The sequence below is a fragment of the Phaethon aethereus genome (assembly GCF_964289735.1).
Source record: "Phaethon aethereus genome assembly, chromosome: 5".
Lineage (NCBI taxonomy): Eukaryota > Metazoa > Chordata > Aves > Phaethontiformes > Phaethontidae > Phaethon > Phaethon aethereus.
Window position 1 is genome coordinate 44774047 of NC_138579.1, and position 20265 is coordinate 44794311.

The 20265-nt window shown below is 41.6% G+C and overlaps 1 protein-coding gene across 1 annotated transcript in view; it reads right to left on the reverse strand.

Annotated features, from left to right (window-relative positions):
• The window catches only part of AMBRA1 (autophagy and beclin 1 regulator 1), a gene marked incomplete at its 5' end in the record, with an annotated part of 130041 nt that overhangs the window by 96023 nt on the left and 13753 nt on the right, over nt 1–20265 (reverse strand). Inside the window, 2 exons of the mRNA XM_082000451.1 lie at nt 2783–2965; nt 9471–9557. Coding sequence (XP_081856577.1) covers nt 2783–2965; nt 9471–9557 — 270 coding nt within the window. The remainder of the gene's footprint in view (nt 1–2782; nt 2966–9470; nt 9558–20265) is intronic.

Sequence of the window (20265 nt, forward strand, 5' to 3'; positions counted from 1 at the left end):
CATGCAGACATGACTAAGTTTACAGTTGTCTTACTGTATTCAATAAGCAGTAAGATGACAACAGTGGCAGGTTAAACCAGCAGCGCATGTAGAGAGATAACATCTTATTAGACGAAATAACACAGTTATAGCTTGCGTCTCCCTCCTCCTCTCCTGTCCGTAAAAGCTGGTGTTAATAGAAGGATACCAGTAATACCTATAAAACACATTCTAATTCACATTCTTAGACCAAGACTACTGCTATTGCTATCACAAACTAGATGTATTTATGAATGAATTCAAATGATATTCTGGAGAAGCTACATGGAGAAGATAACACCATTAGACTGACACATAGGAAGAGATTAGGTTAAATTTAGAGGCCATATGCACACAAACAGTGCAGAGGCCAAGTTTTGGCCCTTACTAAGTCATTAGGTAAGCAAAGCTGAAAAGATACAATAATGAATCTTAGAGGAGAAAAAAAATCCAGAATCCCACAAAAGATGACAGCCAAGGAAGACTTGTCTCCCAGGCACCCTGCACAAGTATAGGTTCTCTCCTTGCCCTGTGCTCTATGTATAGTAAAACCAACTGGTGTTTAAATGCCCCTTAAACCCTTCTCCTCATCTCTAAGAAAATGAAAGGAGAGAGAATATTTACCAATTACATTAACCAGTTCAGAAAGATAAATCATCAGGGTAATTTGCTATGGCTTTTACAATAAAAAAAATTCACTAGGTTCCAGGAGAAAAGCATGAGCTGCAGACAGCTAGACACCCTGTCCTACATCAGATCTGGAGAAGCAGGGAAGCCAGAGCATCTAGATTAGGGCAAGAAAGAAATACGTGACTCTGCTCTGGTGAGCAAGCAAAGATGGAGGGATACAGGAGCCAAAAGAAGCAGCAAGAACTCTGTACAAGAGACTTCACTGCGAAGCATCAGCAGAAGAAATCAAATGAGTCATGGGACAAATTCCAGCTCTACGGACCCCTGCACAGCAGCTCCCTCTAATCAGCCAGGAGAAATAAGCAGAGAAGGAAAAGGCAGCATGTCTTGAATGTACAGACCAAAATTTAATATGAAGTACTCAACCAATGAATGCAGCCACTGCACAGTAAGGAATAAACACTTCTTTTTGCTCAGTATGAAATGAAAGACAATCTTAGCATGGCTGATTGAATTGCTTCCCTGACTGGGTGCTCTTACTGTGTGAATATTATCTGCAGGGGAACACACTTCTCTGCAGGCATTTGCCTGGCTTTGTGAATGAAGAACTTACCATCTTTTCTGTTCCCAGCAGAACAAGCCACCCCAGACAAATGAAATGGAATAATAGAAATATTAAGGTCTATGCTTGTGACGCACCCGCCTCACAAAATGGGCCCAGCAGCCACCATATTTCTGCTTTTCCAGACCATGAAGCTGCTTGGGAAAAGCTACTAGGCAGTGATAACTGATAACTGCATTATCTCCCCTCATTTACATACTATACAAACAAGGCCACAATAACAGGGAAAGACATTCCCTCACCCTGTACTTCTGAGTATTTAATTGCTGGAGCATGAAATGACAGCTTCATAGAATAACATTCTGAGGGAAAAAAAGGTCTACCACCACTTAAAAAGTCAGAAAGGGATTAGTATCTTGCTTTTCTGGGAATAGCTAGTGTTATCAGCGTCCTTCATAAAGGGATGTCACCCTGACACAAAGGACATGGAGTTTTAACAACAAGTGAACATGAAAGTTATGATAGTAGCAAAGTTGATAGCATCCTCTGCTGGCAGCAGCCACATAAAAGCCCAGATTTTTGAGTTCACAGCTCCCAAACACACCTCCATACTACGCTACCACCATAGCCTACTTCTATGACGACACTCAGAATCATCCTGTTTTAATCATAATACACACAAAGGGAGGAAAATTCAGTCAAATACTTGAGGTGGTCAGAAAAAAATCCCATATTTAAATATAAATTACTGAAGACAGACTAGAAAGGTCATATTGTCTTTTCTGCTAAAATGGATTTTAATCTAAATTCCTGAGCTTTTGGTCTCCATGCCATTGGAACAATCCATTACTATATTTCCATTTATTGGAAATGGTTTGCAATAAATTTGTTTGCTAGGATTATACTGGGTATCGCTGGAAGTCCAAAAGCAGATGCTGGAGAGCAGTCTTTAAAAGTTTGTCAGAAGGAAATACGGTGGCTTACAGCAGTGCTCTTCTAAGGTTTGGACGCAGTCATTCCTCATTTTGACACGAGAGGCCATTTGCTCTCCTTAAAGGAAACTAAACCTTAACACAGATTCACAATCACCAAGTCTTCCGAAAATACAACCCCAGGAACTTCAGCTAATTTGACAAAGTTGTACAGATAGAGCAAGTAAAAGTAACAGAACACATCTGGCTGTCTCCTACAGCCCTAGACCAAAGAACTAAGTCCTGCAAAGCCTCTTCGTGGTTCCTGTTCTGTCTCAAGATTTGAAGGCTTTAATAAACTCCTGGCTCCTCATCTGTTCCATGGGAGAAAAAGATTCTCCTTTTCTTTATTAAACCAGTCTTTTAAATCTGGTTGAGCTGGCCTGATGTGTTGAAGGTAGCCTAAAGCATCCTTAATTTTCCTAACAGAAATTACAAGATCCATTTGCAGCAATCACTGCTCTAATTATTGACTGAATGACTTAACCTGTTCCTACAGGAAGCTTGAGATGTCTTTGATTGGTAAACAGTAGGAAGCCACAAAGCAGTCTTGTGCTGACAACAGGGTCAAGGAAGAGGGCAAGATAGCGTGCACACTTACTCAAAATCTTCAAATTCCAGGTCGTTTCCCTCTACAGACGGGCTTGAGTTCTCTGAAGTGGAAGAAGAGGAGGAGGAAGAGCGGAGACGGTTTTGTTGGTATCGCATTGAGCGCTGTCGAATACTGTCCCTCCGGGAAAGATACTGGATCATCCTCTGAGCATAATATGCAGCAGGAGACAACCTGAGCAAGAGAGATATACAGACACTCATTATACAAGTATAGAATGACAACCAGTCCTATTTTTCCTTTTGAGCTCCAAGTGACAGGACAGTAACAGCATATCACAAAATTGGCTGTTTGCATTTCATCCGTAAGACAGAGTAAATAAAGAAAGTAGAAGTAATCTTCTTTCTTTTATATGCCACACTCCCACATGATTCCCTTGCTGTGCAAACAGAAGCACTATACAGTACCTATAGACAAAAAGCTTATCTACAGCACAGAGAAATTTGCTTCTCGGGACTCTTTGCGCCCATTGTTTCATTTATTCATACAACTAACCCCTGCAAGCATCCCTGATAAGAATCAAGCCCAATCCCAACCTGAACTCTGCCTGCAGTGCTAAGCAGCATCAGTGTTCAAATAAACATTGAAGGAAGGTGCTGTTGTTTTGAGGGTACCTAAGAGGAGCACTATAAAGTATCAAAGCAGGAGAAAAAAAAGATTTAAAAGCTTTGTTTAACTCCTTTGTAATCCAAACAGTAGGGATTTCATATAGTGGCAATTTCATCAGATCCACTAGATGTATGTTAAGAGGAACATTAAAAGCCTTGCATCCCACCTGAAAGGAAAACCTTCCGTTGTAATTAATTCTCTCTCATGCATAACTTGGCCTTTGTTTGCATCAGTTACTGCACACCAATATTACCCCCTTCCTTGATGCTAGACAGGTAAATGACAACAACAGCCCCCCCCCAAGTAATTAGACATCAAGATGCCTATTCCTTTAACTTCTAGCTCCTCCCCCTCCATTCCATACTTGTTTGATTTTGTTCTTTTTTATTCAGTTCAAGTTACCAGACTGGTACTTTCCAGGGTCACAAAAATACAATCTCATTTATTGCAAATGCACCAGGGGCAAAAGACTGAAAATGGAGAGAGAAGCCCTAATTTTTAATCTACAAATGAAAGTGTGAACAGCTTTAAACAAAGACCAATAAAACAAAAAACCTCAAATGAACAGTGAATTCCAGGGGATAGTCTAGAGATGAAAATATACTCATCTGCAGTCACAAAGAGAGGTGGCCTGTCTGCCTTATAGGAATGCCACCTATCTTCAGAACAGAGTTTCAAGCTAAATTCGTTTTACACTGGACCTCACCATCAGCCATGAAGACTCTTAAGGATACATTTAACTTTATAGTGACTAATAACACACAGTTTCACTGTGTTACACCACAACCAGCGACAAAAACACAACTCCATAATCATCTCTGATAATACGATGGTTAGAAGACTTTTTATTTTTTCTCCCTTCCAGAGCTGTGCTGGTTCTATAGGAACGTACTGGGAGTAAGATTTTACTTATATATATGGATACATTTCACATCTACAACAGCATGAGCAGCAAACAATCAGACCAGGTCTGATAAAGTGCTCTGCTGCTGCTGCTAAAGTTGTGTTTCAGTGGAAACCTACATTTAATAGTATTTCTAGAGACTGCTCCCTAGAGCACCATGAAAGAAATGTACCAGTTCTTCAAGGGATAGATTGTATTAATGTTGTTTTGACTGCAGATGCCCAAAGACATTCACTTTCCCATTCTGCCATACATTCAGAGCATATAAGCAAAAGAGAGGGTGGCAAGAAAGAATTAGAAGTCACATAGACACAAAAAGAGAGCGTGTTCTCCAAGGTAAGCTCCCTGTATCCTACTAGATTGCCGTCTTGGTGAAGAGGCAAGTTTAGCAGACAAACTACAGGCTCAGGGCTCTAAAACCTTAGTCAATAAGCAGCAAAAAGGTAGAGGGAACCACACGCTCAACTTGTTTTGGATTCCTCCTGGATCTTTCAGGTACTGTTTGACGAGTTAAAGCCATTCATGCTTATATTATGTGGAAGGCTTCACTGTACAAACACAGCACTTCCCTCTACTCCCCTGAAGACTTAATAGGCCAAGTATAAAAAAGCAAGGCATTACAGCAGTGCGCTCATAAATAAGGAGCTGCTCTCTTCTTTGGCCTTTTCCAAAAGCCAAAGCCTCTGTGTATGACTAAAAATAAGTCTACAGCATAATACATGCACATAGAGAAAGGAAGGAACATGGCAACAAGGCAACACTGGAAAATGTGAACAGTGGTCTCAGAAGTCCAGCACTGTAATCACTGAAACTTTTTTCTTTGCTAATATCACACCAAGGGACAGTTTTACAGAAGGGTATGAAGAATGAGTTTTGCAGACATTTCGTCTTCTCAAATTATGCAGCACATCACAAGAAAAAACACAATGACACTTGTTAGAAGAACAAGAAAGAGTAGGCAATAATGGTTGACAAGATGCCAGATTCAGCTTCCTGACAGCACATGGTATGTAGACTGGATAGACTGTGAAAAAAATTTCCCAAGAGAAGACAAGAAGTTTAGATCTGATACACAGAAAGGTGTGAGGGATAAAATACAAAAGGGCAGGGCAGAAACATATTCAAAGCAATAGGCTAAGGAATTAAACTTTGCAGATGAATGCATGCAGAGCAAAAAAAATTAAATTGTATTTATTGAGCTGTATATGTCTTTGGAATACAGTTATGACACAAATCAGAACCAGAGCTGAGGGCCAGCATAAGAGATTTAGCTGTCCTGGAGGGACAATAAGGCTGCAAAGCAGCATACGAAACACCAGCTAACATTAAACATGTCTCTTCAGTTCATTCAGCTATTGAACACAACTGTAAATCAGCCCTTGACCAAAGTTAGTCTACCAGCTGGCTAAACACATTCCAGTCACAGCAGGCTGCCTAGTCCGTTTATTTGTCACCTGTGCTTCTAACAAAGCAGTGGCAAAACACAGATAGAGGTTATCCAGTAATTCTTAAACCAAGTTTGCATCCACAGGACAGTAGGCTGTATTTGACAACACCAAGGAATTAAATTAACCTAGTCTCTGAGGTGACTGGACTGCATTTACTGGAGCAGATGGTTCAGAGGAGGAGAGGCTATGCTGGCACACATCACCACCACAGAACAAGGCACTGAAATGGTGCAGTGCAAACACCAGATAGAACCAAATAGCTTCTGTCTCATCCAACAACCAGTGCATTCTCTAGGCACCCAGTGCTGCTGGCTAGCCAGTCAGAAGTGGAACTGAGGGAAAGATATGCTCTGCTAGCATTAGTAAAGCTCAAGTATCTTGCTCTAACTGGCATCATGAGTAAAAAAAGCGAGGTACTACATAGCACAGTGTCCTCAGCTACAGCCAGATATTCAATCCACCTGACCATATTTATGGACAACATGAAAATTTTTACACAAAGGCTGCTTCTTTCACACTCCCTCACTTCAGTATCTCCTAAGGAAGTAAATAAAAAAAAAAATATAAAAAAAAAAATTCACAAGAACATCAACTGGATAATGTCTAGACCCAGTTCTCCCAGACAGCCACAAGAATTGGTGTGTCTGCATCCAAGAGCACCATACTGCTCTGCAGACCCCCCAAGCTTCCTAACATTTCAGAAGTACTGACATCACTCATCAACCATGCACTGATGCTGATGGCCAGGATGTGCATTGACATTATTACAGCTCATACTTCTAAATGCCTCTCAGCCAGCAGACTGTTTTAAAGGGTTTACCTGATCGGTGTCATTAATTTCCTTGGTGATACAGATGGCAGCATATATACCACTAATCCTTGAGCTGAAAGCAATGCTGGTAGCAGACACCATGTTTGGTTGCTTCCATTCCACTTAAGCCTTCAACTCAGAGGCAACATTCGGCCTGAGGGTCTCCTTCCCAGTAACTTTCTAACAGCTTAGATTTATTTTCTTTCCTAGAGACTTATCTACCAAACATCCTTGTGATGCTTTACATATGCAGCCTGGGAACATCTTTTTTAATATTTCTACTTTAAAATAAATAAATATAGGTGTTTGTCGATGACAGCTTTGATTCCTCTGCAGATTTTTTTCTGAGCTCAGTACCTATGCAAACTGTGGAGAATGACAGAACAGCCAAACTGAGCTTAGAGAAGTTCAGCAAGGCCACTGAGAAATGGACTCCAGCAGTCTATCAGAATATTCATTCTAAAGCTGAGGGAACTTCAGAAATGTTCTCCCTGCCTCACTCTCGACCTAGGTTATTCAAATATAGCACCATTACAGATAGTAAATGCAGAAACAAAAGTAACATACACATACACATTCTAAAAATAAATTCTTCAGATCATGAAGTTTAAAAAAAAAAAAGACTCCACTGGAGACAGCTTGGTCTTAAGGAGGTAGATATATTTTTAACATATATTTAAAACACACACAGAGAGACATATATAGATGTATGCTTATTTCACCTTTGTCTCACTTTTCCACTTTGTTATTTAAGAACATCTGAAAGTCGCAACTTTCCATTACAAACTTTTGATGCTACAAAAAAACAATTCAAAATGCAGAAGCACTCCTTTTAATCACATCCACAATTTCTAACAAGTTAAAGGGACAGTTAAAAAGATCCTACTAGCCTAGCACACCAGTAAGGTTTATGGAGGAAGACTTTGATCTTGCCCCACTCAAAGTTCCTGCTCGTGCATCTATGAAATCTCATCCTCTGAAAAGGACAGTGACACTTACTGGTACAAATTAAACCTCTTAGAAGAAGTTTCAACACTGGACTTTTCTTCCAAAACTCCTTATAAACTCAAGCTACTATAGCTTCTACCATAACCACAACTTAAAAACACTTGAACTGTCACACGAAGAGCATCGTATCAGTTCAAAAACGGCTTCAAGTAGAAAAATATTTTTGACAATGCTCCTTATGCTAGGAAACATCTCAGGCAGTGATCCCTTTTCATACATTTTATTGAGCTGCATCATAGCAGAGATCTGACATGGGAGAAAAAAAAAAAATTTAGTAACCTAAGCAGGTTACCTCCATCTTTTCTTTTTTAAAGGGCAGCTCCCAGAAAGCCAGAATCAGTTCTTACAATCTCTGATTAGTAAGTCTGCCTGCTTTGGATTAAGTATTCCAGAAATAAGGAATGGTGTACTTCCAGCCATTTAGCAGCTCTTGGCATTCATAAATTGACCTGAAAGTAGTAATACCTTTTAATTAACATTTGTAAAATATCATTTTCATCTTTCCAGGTAAATCAATTCCTTTACCTGTCATTTAATCAATTGCCATTTAGAAAGCTTTTACATTTATCAGCATCATTCTGACATGCAGCTGGCAGGACCTTCTGCAGTTACGTAGGTTGGGTTCCCAATGGCCTTACATATAGGTAGCACACTCCACCTTACTTTCACCTCACTACAGTTTTATTTACGTCATTCCTCAGACTTTGAATTATCTTTACAAAGCAACTTTCTTTACAATAAATGGAAAAAAAAGCCTAATACAAGACTTCACCTTTACCAGGTTTTATCTACAGAGACAGTTAGCAAGAAGTTATTTACCAGTATAATTATACCATGTGGCCAGTTTGCAACATAGCCTTTTATTTCAGAACTTGTGCTTTGAGCATCATCTGTATAAAAATGCAGATTTTGTTGTTAATGGTGTAAAAAAAAAAAAAAAAAAGAGATTAAAAAACAAACCTCCTTCAGAAACTTAGATATTTAATTTTCACACACTGGTATTCCTGTACTCTCCTTTATGATAAATCCTAGTAGCCTTCTGTTCATGCAGCTATGCCAGAGGCTCCCTAAGAGGCTAAATCAGTATGTTTTACACTTACTGAATTTTCCTCATTCATAGCTTTGTTAAACCCATCTAAAGAAAGCTTATTTGTCACAATTTATTCTTTGAAAGCTTCCAAAGCTGCTTGCTGTTCACGATTCCATCAGTTCTTTTGACAGCATCTGTGGGTCACATTTTTCCATCTGTTGCTTTCTTAATACACTAAGTAGAAACTGCAAAGATCACTCCTTTCCATTTTTGATAACTCTGCCATGTTTGCTTTTTCTAGCCCTCTGAAACACTCCCACCTCTTCTGGAGATTAAGCAGCACTACAGATGTTTCTATGTCTAATGTCAGTGATTCATGACTTCCAAAATAATTGTCCGTATTTTGTTCTTATGTATACTTAGTATCCTAGTTATGTTCTCTCATACGGACACATTTATGGAGACACCCCATTCTTCCAAGCACATTGTCTTCTCACACCAGCTTCTAACTGCCTTTACTGCATTTCTCCTTACTCCTGAACAGACTCTTTGTTTTTCCATTGTTTTACTTCAAAAGAGATTTCAAATTTATTGATATCATCGTATTTACTGTTGGACCTGCTTGCCACCTAGTGTTCTCTATCCCAAATGATTTCAGGAATCCTTATGTGCTTCCTTCAACAGCAATTTCTTCCTTTTTAACTCATTCTGTCCCAAACTTAACAGCATCTTCTCATTTGGTTTGCACCCTGCCCCCAAGGAAAGTCATTGAAGAGATGGGTCCAATATTCAAGGATTCAGTGAATTATACTGAAGTTATGCTTTTATCTATGAAACTTAAATGCCTTTATATTGCATTTAGCTCTTACCTGGCTGGATCTGGGTAGATCGGATGTTCCCGGGACCCTGCTCCATCATAGCGAGATAATGAAATGAGGGAAGACTCCAGCAACCTCCTATAAAAGAAAAACAATGACAAGGTCAAAGACCATTCAGGAACATCCCTCCTATTTATGTCCTAGTTTCTGAAACCTCTTAAGACTATTTCTGTCATCAGTGCAGAGAATTCTGCAACATACTGAACCACTCACTGATGGTGTAAGTATTTTCACCACATAGCTATTCAAAAGTGTAATATTCTCACTGTACAGGGGAAAGAACACCTCGAGTAAGAAAGAAGAGTGGTCCCAAACCTGCTCCCAAGTTTCAAGAAAAAGATGCAAATCTCCTACTTCTCCTTTGCAGACAAGACAACCCAATTTGTCAGGTCCATAAACACTAACACTGCATTGGCCACCTGTCAAATTCTCACCTACTCAAAGGTGGCTACACAGGGAATGGGCCAAGGAGCATGGGACAATGAACACAGCTCCGCATGTGGACTCTAAGGGCATCTCTGGTGTTTATTCACAGTGAGATATTCAGTCTTAGTCTCAAGGCTCAGAAAGAGAGGTTTTCAGCTACAAAAAAAAGGTTAATTTCCTCTATATCTTAATCAGCCACAGGGAGAGATACCAAATATTCACTCAAGAAGTAAATGTATGCAAATGCAGCCAGACAGCTTGAATATGCGCGAAGTGAGTCTGAGTCATGAAGGCAGCAGAATCAAAAGTATATAGCAGGAACATGTCCTCCACCCTGGTTCTACATGCACCTCTATCTAGCTTCTTGTCATAAAGCAGAGGATGGCATTGTTTCAAGAGTGACTCATTCAAGCCTGTTGCAGCCATTAGATTAACAAGAGAGATGATTTGGGGCGTGTGTGGGGAGTGGAAAAACCAAAAGTTTATAAGGCTGCCGAGTTCCCTTTCAAGTCTTTTTGCTTTGGAACTCCTACTAAATTTTGTTTTCGAGTCTTTGTAACTTAAATTAAAACCTTTACGGTTTGAAAGTTACAGAGGTCCAACACTACATCTGTTCTATTCACCCACACACACAACTGGCGAGAAAGATTTGGTCCTATCAGTCTTAGCCCCACACTCCGAATTTGCAGTCAGCATTTGCAATGCAGGACAGCAAGCGTCAACACAGGAAGCAGGAAGAAGGACCAAATATAATCTACGCCCAACTTCCCATTTCTAGCCAAAAACAGTAGAAATGCAAATGAGACTTTTTTTCCAGCAGCAGCCCCTCCCATCAGGATCTCAAGACAATTTTTCACTGCTTTCCAGCAGTTAAAAAAAAAAAATACTTCAGCTTTACATTATAAATCTAGAATACAGAAAACAGCAAGAGATCACTCCAGTTACTTGGAAAGGCATGTGTCAGCTCAGGAGACTCAGTACTTGCTGCAAAGCACTGGGACTCTACAGAAGGCAAGAAATCATGTCCTCTCTGCCATGAAGTTGCTTGGCAACCATTTGTCTTATTCAAGAACAGTTATTAAATCTCTTAAACTTTGAGATTAATTAATTCCCCAGGTTATTGAGTCAAAAGCTCTAACCTTCAATATGCTAGATATTAGGAATCCCTTGCTCCCTAGAAAGTTATCATACTTCAATCCTGCCTTACCAAGCCCTTTCTCCTGCTCTAAATATGTAAGTCAAGATAGGTAAAAGCAGCTAATGCAGAACAAACAGTACAACAGCTTTATGAGTATACCTGAAGTCTTACATCTATGAGGTATACTTATCACCTGCATCATATATAAACTGCTTTTATTCCTTCTGCGGGGGAAGGAGACAGATTAAAATTTGCAGAAGTGATATTCTACCTATTCAGTCAGCTGGCCACTTTCTAAACCGCTGGCTGAGAGCTCAGAGAGACTGGGTTACTGCCACTGCAAGGGCAACATACTTTTCAGAAGTCTGCACTTCAGAATTGCTTATCCAGAGCACCCCAAAACCAGCCGTTTGCAAGCAGCCTGGATGTGCAGAGGCTGCCACCCTACTGGACCGTCCTGCCTAATGACGGGACTTAATCAGGGAGAAAGAGCTCCCACAGCATGCCGAGCCTGGGAGGGCCACAACCCTGGAAACAGCAGTGCCTCCTTACAGATGTGAGCAACCTACACACAATGCAAGTGGCTTGTTTGATGCCAGTTCCCTGCAAAGCTTACAATGTCCTGATAATGTGCACACACAAATAATCAAACTCATCACCCCTGTCAAAAGTCTTGGCGCCTATACACTGCACATGCCACCCTCTTTCCCAGCCCTTCAGGGTCTGCCCACTAAATGACACGGCAAAATCAGAGCCACAAGGGAAGATGACCAGTACATGCTGGACCGCCCAGCAGGCTCTGTTAGAAAGGAGTCTCCAGGTATTCTCTAGCCATGTTTCTCTTCTCACGTTTGGAAAGGCTGGCAATTGCCCAAGAAGAGGACTGACTTAGAGGGATCACCTTCAGAGAACAGCCAGCAGCTGTGCTGAAGGAAATCAAAATGTACCAACCAGAGGACAGCAGAAAGGTGTGGAAGCAGGAGCAGGGCACACACTGTGGTAACTTAGTATAGGTCTGCCAGGAGCCCTTCTGCTTGGCTTGGGAACAGCACTTTGGGGAACCTACAGCTCTCACCTCTACATCTCATCTGATCCTTGAAATAAATACCTGAAGAGCCTTGCTCTACCAAGTACCTGGCGCCTCAGATGAGAGCTTGATATGTGTTACTTTAGTAAAACACAAACCAACAGTTGCCTGAGCCACAGGATGGGCAGGTATCCAGGTAAACAGAATTCCTACAGGCCTCACAGCCCTGTGATTTTACCTGAACAGCTTGCAACACCACCCCACAAAGCAACAGGAGCTGCTGCTGCTTTAGGAGCACCTCCTTCACCAGAAGGGCTCCCTAGGAAGACCAGTAGTTACAGGATTGTGGGGAGCGGGATGATGAACACACTTTATTAAACACACTCCCCAAGACCCTCTCTGAGGCTGTGGTGTCCGAGTTGAACGGTCTCAGCTAAGATGTCCTTTCCAGCAGAGCCTTCCAAGCCCAAACTCAGTTCCTGCACTATCTCACATTGAGGCACTCAAGTCACATACTAGGGCCACATTCAGATCAGGTGGACAAAGATAATTCAGTTAACAGCAACTGCTAAAAGCTATAGCTGATTTTAAGCCTGGCTGGTAGTTCTTAATTGCCCTACAACTATGCCTTCTCAGATCAGAGAGCAATGAACAGGTGGATGTAAATACATATAGTAGGCAAAAAAACCAAACCAAAACAAAGCAACATGCAATCTCGTAAGATACAGATGTACTATCTCTGTGCTTAACGCTCCAGAGAATAACAATATGTGTACTGAAATCAGCGTACTAAACACAAAATATATTACTTAACTAACTCATTCTAGACTGAGCCCTTGAGGCCCAAATTACAGATCCAAATGCATTTGGTACTGACAAATGGGTTCAATAATAGATACACTGCTATAATCATGAATAAAGTGTCCCATCTGTGACTGGTAGTGTAACCTACTGTCCCCCAGGAAGGCACAGATAAATGTTTTTAAAGTAGGTCATGCTGCACACTATCAAGTCCTAGGTGCCACATCACAGTTTTTGCCACGCGAAGTCCCAGGAGAGACAAAAGCTCTTTGTTTTCAGTAGGCCCAAAGTGTAAGAGAGCCCAGTATCCTGCCATAGTAAATGCTGAGGTTGGGAGCAATTCTGTTAAGGACAAACATAATCCATAGGTGAATAGAAGGAGCTCTGTTACAGGGAACATCTACGTTTCCAACAGAGAAGCATGCATAGAGAGAACAGAAATGCACATTGCTTCTATCTCCTTTTGAAACATTTCAGTAGCTCATGCTTGACTCCCAAATCCTTTCTGGAGCGTACAGCACCCTCTTCCTCTCCTACAGCCCCCAGTTTTGCTACCCAGATATGTAACAGGCTAACACTAGGCTCTGTGGAAGCAATTGCTCCACTATGTCTGTCTAGACAATATGAAATTGTCACAAATGACATCTAAAGTACAATTAGCAGAGAAACTGCAATTTCCACTCCTCCAACGCTCACCAGGAAAAAAAGGCAAAAAAAAAAAAAAAATCACACATTATCATCCTCCAGGTTGTCAGTCAATGCCGCAATGATGATTAACTCTGCTCACCCTGAGAGATGCTTCTGGCCCAGCTTGCTACAACAGGAGGAGGGGGATTGTAGTTTTTGTTGGGTTTTTTTTATTTATTATTAAAACTACTACAAGGAGATATAAATTGCCTCTGTTCAGCAGCATTGAGATCTCAGCAGACTCCTTTTCTGTCAGACTTCAGTAGCTATGGAACCGCTGCTCTACACTTGCTCTGTTACCTCGGGTCTGCAAACAGCAGCAATCACTAGCAAGGGGGAAAAGGAAGCAAGGTCCAAGTTACAGGACACCTTTAGACAAGGGAGAGACAAAGAGAATGCACACACACAAGACACTACAAGCAGAAAAGGGAATTTTCCCAGGAATGAAGCAGCTGAATGCCAGAAGCTGTAGCTTGAGGGGAAAAAAGTCATGAAGCAACCTGCTCACTGCACATCAGACATCGGCCTATACCCACACTCTCCCCGCATGGGGCGAAGATTGCCACCAAAAGCTCTGGGGACAGAGTGATTCATCTCAGCAGGCACTGAGAAGATACTTAAATGCAGCAAATTTAACTTCTCAGTAACAGTTTCTAAGGATATGCAATACCTACACCACATCTTAGATTTGCTGTCACAGCACACGCATTACTGGGTAAGTGCTACTCCACACAACACCAAGGGAAGGGCTTTCCTCCCCATCCGAAAGGGAAGCGCTAACAAACAGCACTGAGGCTCAGTTTCCTTAAAATCAAAAGGGCGTTCAGTTAGCTGCCATCCTCCTAAGCTGCTGCTGCACACTGACAGCCAGAGCAAACCAGTAAAATGAAGCAAGCACTCCTGCCTCTCCCACAGTCCCAGCCTTCAGCTATGAAGAAGGCCTAAGAGCAATTCATCGTTGTGTTGCATCAGAAGCTGCATGGCCAGCAGGTCAAAGGAGGTGATTCTGCCCCTCTGCTCTGCTCTGGTGAGACCCCACCTGGAGTCCTGCATCCAGCTATGGAGCCCTCAGCACAGGAAAGACACAGACCTGTTGGGGAGGGTCCAGAGGAGGGCCACAAAAATGGTCAGCAGGATGGAACACTTCTCTTGTGAGGACAGGCTGAGAGAGCTGCGGTTGTTCAGCCTGGAGAAGAGAAGGCTCTGGGAAGATCTTATTGCAGCCTTCCAGTACTTAAAGGGGGCCTCTAAGAAAGATGGGGACAAACTTTTTAGCAGGGCCTGTTGCGATAGGACATGGGGTAATGATTTTAAACTACAAGAGGGAAGGTTTAGACTTGATATAAGGAAGACATTTTTCACAATGAGGGTACTGAAACACTGGCACAGGTTTCCCGGAGACATGGTCGATGCCCCATCCCTGGAACATTCTAGGTCAGGTTGGACAGGGCTCTGAGCAACCTGATCTAATTGAAGATGTCCCTGCTCACTGCAGGGGGGTTGGACTAGATGACCTTTAAAGGTCCCTTCCAACCCAAACTATTCTATGATCCTATGATCGTTATCCTTTGAAGCAGAAGTATACAGACAACTCTGGCAGCTTCTGTGATTTTCCTCTTCTGGTTTTATATCTTCCCTGGAAAGACTTTTATATTCCCTACTGCCCATTTGGAGGTGAAATTACCACACTACTTCATATTACATCCCTTTTTCAGCTCTCCAAATTACAGTCAGATCTCCTGAGCACTAGTCCCTATGCATGTGCTCCTGTGGTTCCTCATAGCAATGTAAAGAATAGCAGCAATTTAGAACTAGATTCCCTTCAGTCATCTTGCTCTTACAGCAGGGCAATGTTTAACCTAAAGATAACAAGAAAGCTGAAGCATGAAGACAGCTGAATGTTCTCCAGCTGCCCAATAGCCCTACTACCCTCCATCAAATCCTAAGCTCAATTATTAAATGTTAACAAGCCCAATTAATTCTTGGAGATCAATTATTGCCTCAACAGAACACTAGAGAACTATTATAAACAAAAATCTCAACGAACCCAGTCCACTGGCTTGGGTTTGTGGGTTTTTTTCCCCCCCTTCCCTTTTCTCAGAAGAATAGAGAAAAATTATTTCAGACATCTCTGTATTGTGTTGCCTACTTTCAAAGAGCAAACTGAAATCATGTAAGGAGAAACCATCAAGTATTTTGTTCCATAGCTTCATTTTCCATAAAAGTTTTGTAGTTCTTGTCAAACAGAAAAACACTATTGCTATCACCAGTTTCATGTTCAAGCTTAAAATAAAAAAAAAGCAATCAGTATGCAGTTCTAAACATTACCTGGAAAGATGATTTCTAAAATTAAGTCCTTAACATAATCTACTCTGATACCTCTAAGCTAACATTTCTAGACTGTTTCAGTTTTCACATGGTTATGGTTAGACATATTTAGCCTGGTATCAAGATTTTAATCAAGACAGGTCAGAAGCAGATGATTAGAAGAGAAGATACAGTCAAACAAAATGCTCAAACTTCTCTTAAGACAGTTGTAACCATTTACAAGAGATAAATATGAGAATTTCACTACTGATGAAAACCTCAACACTCACTTTTGCAGTTCTCTGAGTTTGCTCCTTCATCCCCTTGTTCACAACTTTGCCATACAACTCATCCTCAGTGAGGAAAGAGAGTTGGTCACTGCCTCTCTCATGCATATTAAAGCCCTGTTAGGCATTCTTCTCATAACTTTTTTTTTTTCAAGTTACTCCACATAATGAACGCCCTTTGCAAGAAAACTTCCTTTCTCTAGGGAAAGCAGTGACAGCAAAGATGCAATATGTAATCACAGATACATTCCAAACATGGCCTTTGTCAAACACATTGGCCTGTTTGTGAGAAAGAACTTATGCTAACTCTGAAGGGCAACCAGGGACAGATAAGACATCCTTCCTAGCCGGAGGTGTGAAGTTGTCAGAAAACCAGGTTTGATATAGGACAGAAGTTATCATTAAAAAAAAAAAAAAAAAAAAAATCTTTCCCCCTTCACTGGTTCTGGGCAAGAATCGTGTAGAAAACAAGCTGTAAGGATTTCTCAGTCAGAAAACAGATGGCAAGTCAGGTCTTCATCCAGGATGGGAAGGGGTACATTTGAGAAGGAGTGCAGGGAGGAGTGCAATTAACACAAAACAAAGAACTGTAGATAAAGAGTTTGAACAGCAGAAAAAAGCATTGGGATTTGAGTTCTCCTAATCACAAGGCAGGGAGCAGTGTTTCAAGAACAACATGCTTAACCCTTTAAAGTTTACCTACTTCAGTTTAACTAGAAAGTAACAGAACATGATGAATTCTGCTATTACTGCACCTCTGCTCTTGGACTAGGAACTTCACCTTCCATTTACCACCTGAAGCCACAGGAGCTACATAGCACAACACCTTTGGATCTCATCATAGGGAAAGTCAGTGGCTCTGAGGAAGATGACAGCTGTTTTAAGTGGACTCAAGGTCACGCTGTTAATCTATTACTTCACTTGCTGACAAAGGCCATGCATCAGAACAAAAGATGAGCGATCATTATGCAGAAGTCCTCACCATACAGCAACTGGGGAATGATTAATGCATTATTTCAGTGGGCAAGAGGAAGCACGTATCCATGATAGACATTAAAAGGGTCAAGAGCAGCTATGGCAGCATTTATTAGTTTGGCAATAACACTAGTGTTAAAAGAATGATGAAAGATCTTGCACTCAAGTTTTGCCCCTGCAAAATGAGAGGGGCATGGAGGAGAAAAGAAATATTAAATCAGCTCAAGCTACTACATGTGCTCCTTTTGGTCTACAGTGGCAGTTTTATACCAATGCTCACAATGGAGCAGGCACCTCAGCCAAGCTGAAGACAGACATTGCATTCCTCCACTTAGACCTGTAACAACATGAGATTATATCAGAAATTGATCTAGAAGGAATTGGTTCCTCATCATCATGGTTACGATAACAGGCTTGAAAGCATGGCCAGAACATAGCCAACACAGTGAACTCCCTCAGCCTGCATACAGCTTTAGTCTTCTGAGGGCTATTCTACCTACCTTCATATGTATAATGTCTGCTTCAAATTCTCCTTTTCTGGGAGTTCCCATCACCACAGATTGTGTGGACAGCAGAAGTCTCTGCTTACCCACGCACACAAATCTGCGTCAGCTTCTGGGATAATTACATTGGACTCCTGCTTCTCCATAGGGAACTGAAGAGGAGGTGTCTTTCCTGAGGGGGCAGAATCGGTACCGTTATCTCCATAGGCTTCTAAGGCTATGAAAACAGAGGTCCCACCACACATCAATCATTTCCTTTAAAATGCTCTTTGTTCAGGCTGGAGTAATGAAGGGAGTCAGGCCAACAGATAACCGTCAGGGCAGTTCAGCCACTTACCCCAGCCCTCCCACTTCATGAAGACAGGGGAAGGATTTTATACTAATGTATTTCAAGCAGAAAAATGAGTCAGTTTCCTGGCAGATAATGAACCCTGTTTATTCACAGCCTTCAGTTCCAGCAGGTGCTTTCTCGAGAAGAGCAAGGGAGGGGTCAGTTACATCATCACACAAACAGGCATTTGGCACAATCAGTTAAATATATATGTAGAAAATGTTTAAAATGCATGTTAGCTATTCAACAGACCAGAACAGCTCAACTGGAGAAATCTAGAGTCATCACTATTTTGGTTATAGTTGTATTACTGAGTCAGATCACAGGACCCTCTCTCTCCTCTTGCTCCAGGCCCAGAGAGTAGACGCATGCTGCTGTACTGCAAGTTCTCCAGCCCAGATTCTGTAATGAGGGACGAATAACTGGATGAGGGTACTTTTCCCCCAGGCACACCACGCTCGCTGTGTGCATTTATAAAGAGCGTGAAGAATGAGTGCACGCACACAATATATGTAAGTGACTGCACATCTAACGATTAAGGGCTTGTATTAGCATAAGAAAGAGGCACACTATACTGCCAACATCTCCAGCTCCTCCCCACACTCAAGAAAGCTCCACACAGCTTTTAGTTGAGCAAGCAGGCCTGAAATAGAAGGGCTGAGGGCCTGCCCATAACTTGTTTCTTGGCAAAAGGGAAACAAAACCAAAACAAAACTTAAGAGATTGTTTTAACATTTCTTATCTGCAGCCAGACAACAAGCTCTAGGAATCACAGCTAGACAGTTTAAGCATGTCTAAGACTACCATTAATCATAAATTGCGCATCATCCCCTAGACAGAATACTACAAGTACATGAACTCAATGCACATAAGTAAAAAAGGGGAACAGGAGTAACTGTTCCAGGCCAAGTGAGCTTTTCTGGATATGCTGCCCACCCTGCAGCACTTGGATTCAGGTGGCCTCAGGGAAACCGTGTGCAGACAGCACAGGAGACAGACAACCTAACAAAGGATGGCTTTCAAGAGAGGGAAGCTATTCCCACTTCTTCCCTGTCTGTAGGAAAGCTGAGAACTGGTATGTTTTATGGTACCCCCAAATAGCTATCTGTTAAGTCAGCTGTCTTAACTTCTAAGCAATATGTTTTTATCTAATATCTTTGTTGTATGGTCATCTCATACAGGCCTTCCTCAAAAGCAAACAAACTCAAACAACAACCAACCAAAAAAAACCACCCCCAAAAAACCAAAACAACCCACCCAACTTTAGATCTCACTACTCCTCAACAGAAGCAAAAAAGTAAGCCAGTTTGGAAGCATGTACCTCTTCCATTCTCATTAAGAAACATCACTAGAATCCAATTTCAACAAGTTCCCTTGCTGCCATGTTGGAGCAGGTGAAAACAAAACAAAGTCCCAGAACAATCCCACAGACTGACACTTGTAGGGAAACAGGTCTCTGTTTCCTGGAGACTGCAGAGAAACAAAGTTTAGCTATTTCTTTTATAGGTGAACTCCTCATTGCTAGGCCTGGACTACCAAAAAAAGAGGTGGGGGAAGGGGAGCAGTTTGACCGTGGAAACACCACGAAGGTATTTGAGAAAGCAGGGTTATTTCTATACCTGCTTAATTTGCAAGCCAAACTGCTGCAAGAGTAACATGGGGAAAAGAATCTCTTTTTGTGTGCTACAGTCATTGCTGTATATTTAAATTCAGGCTAAGAAAAGAAGGCTTAAGCCTTTCTGCAACTTTGGTGAAGACTGCACATGCTCAACTTTCCAAAGTACACGGGGAAGCTCAGCAGCAGGGAGCAGCCTCTATTAGTCACTGCAAGACGGAAAGCACAAGGCATCATTTTTTCCCCCACCAACTCTCAGTAATGAAGTAAAAGGGCTCTAGCAACCTTACATTATTCTTAAATCAGGAAACCAGCAAAGGCGGGGGAGGAACCTTTGTGCAAGAAAGTAGGCACCTCTTTCACTTGCTCTTCTACATAACAACTACCACAGCATTCAAGAGGTCAAACTTCTGTAAAACAAAGTCTTTCCTGCCCACATGGAGACAGCAGGCTTGGCCTGGAAAGAAACACAAAGCTGGCATCAAAAACCTCAGAGCTCATGTAGACATCAGCTGGCCATTTAGATATCATGGCAGCCTCTCCTACAGTTCAGGCTATGGTTACATTCTCATGATAAACCTAATTTGTATTTTCCATTTTTAGAAAAGGCCAAACAAACGAAACTTGCCAAGTTCATCCACAGCCTCACATCTCACCCATCACCACAGCTAAATATCATGTCTAAATGG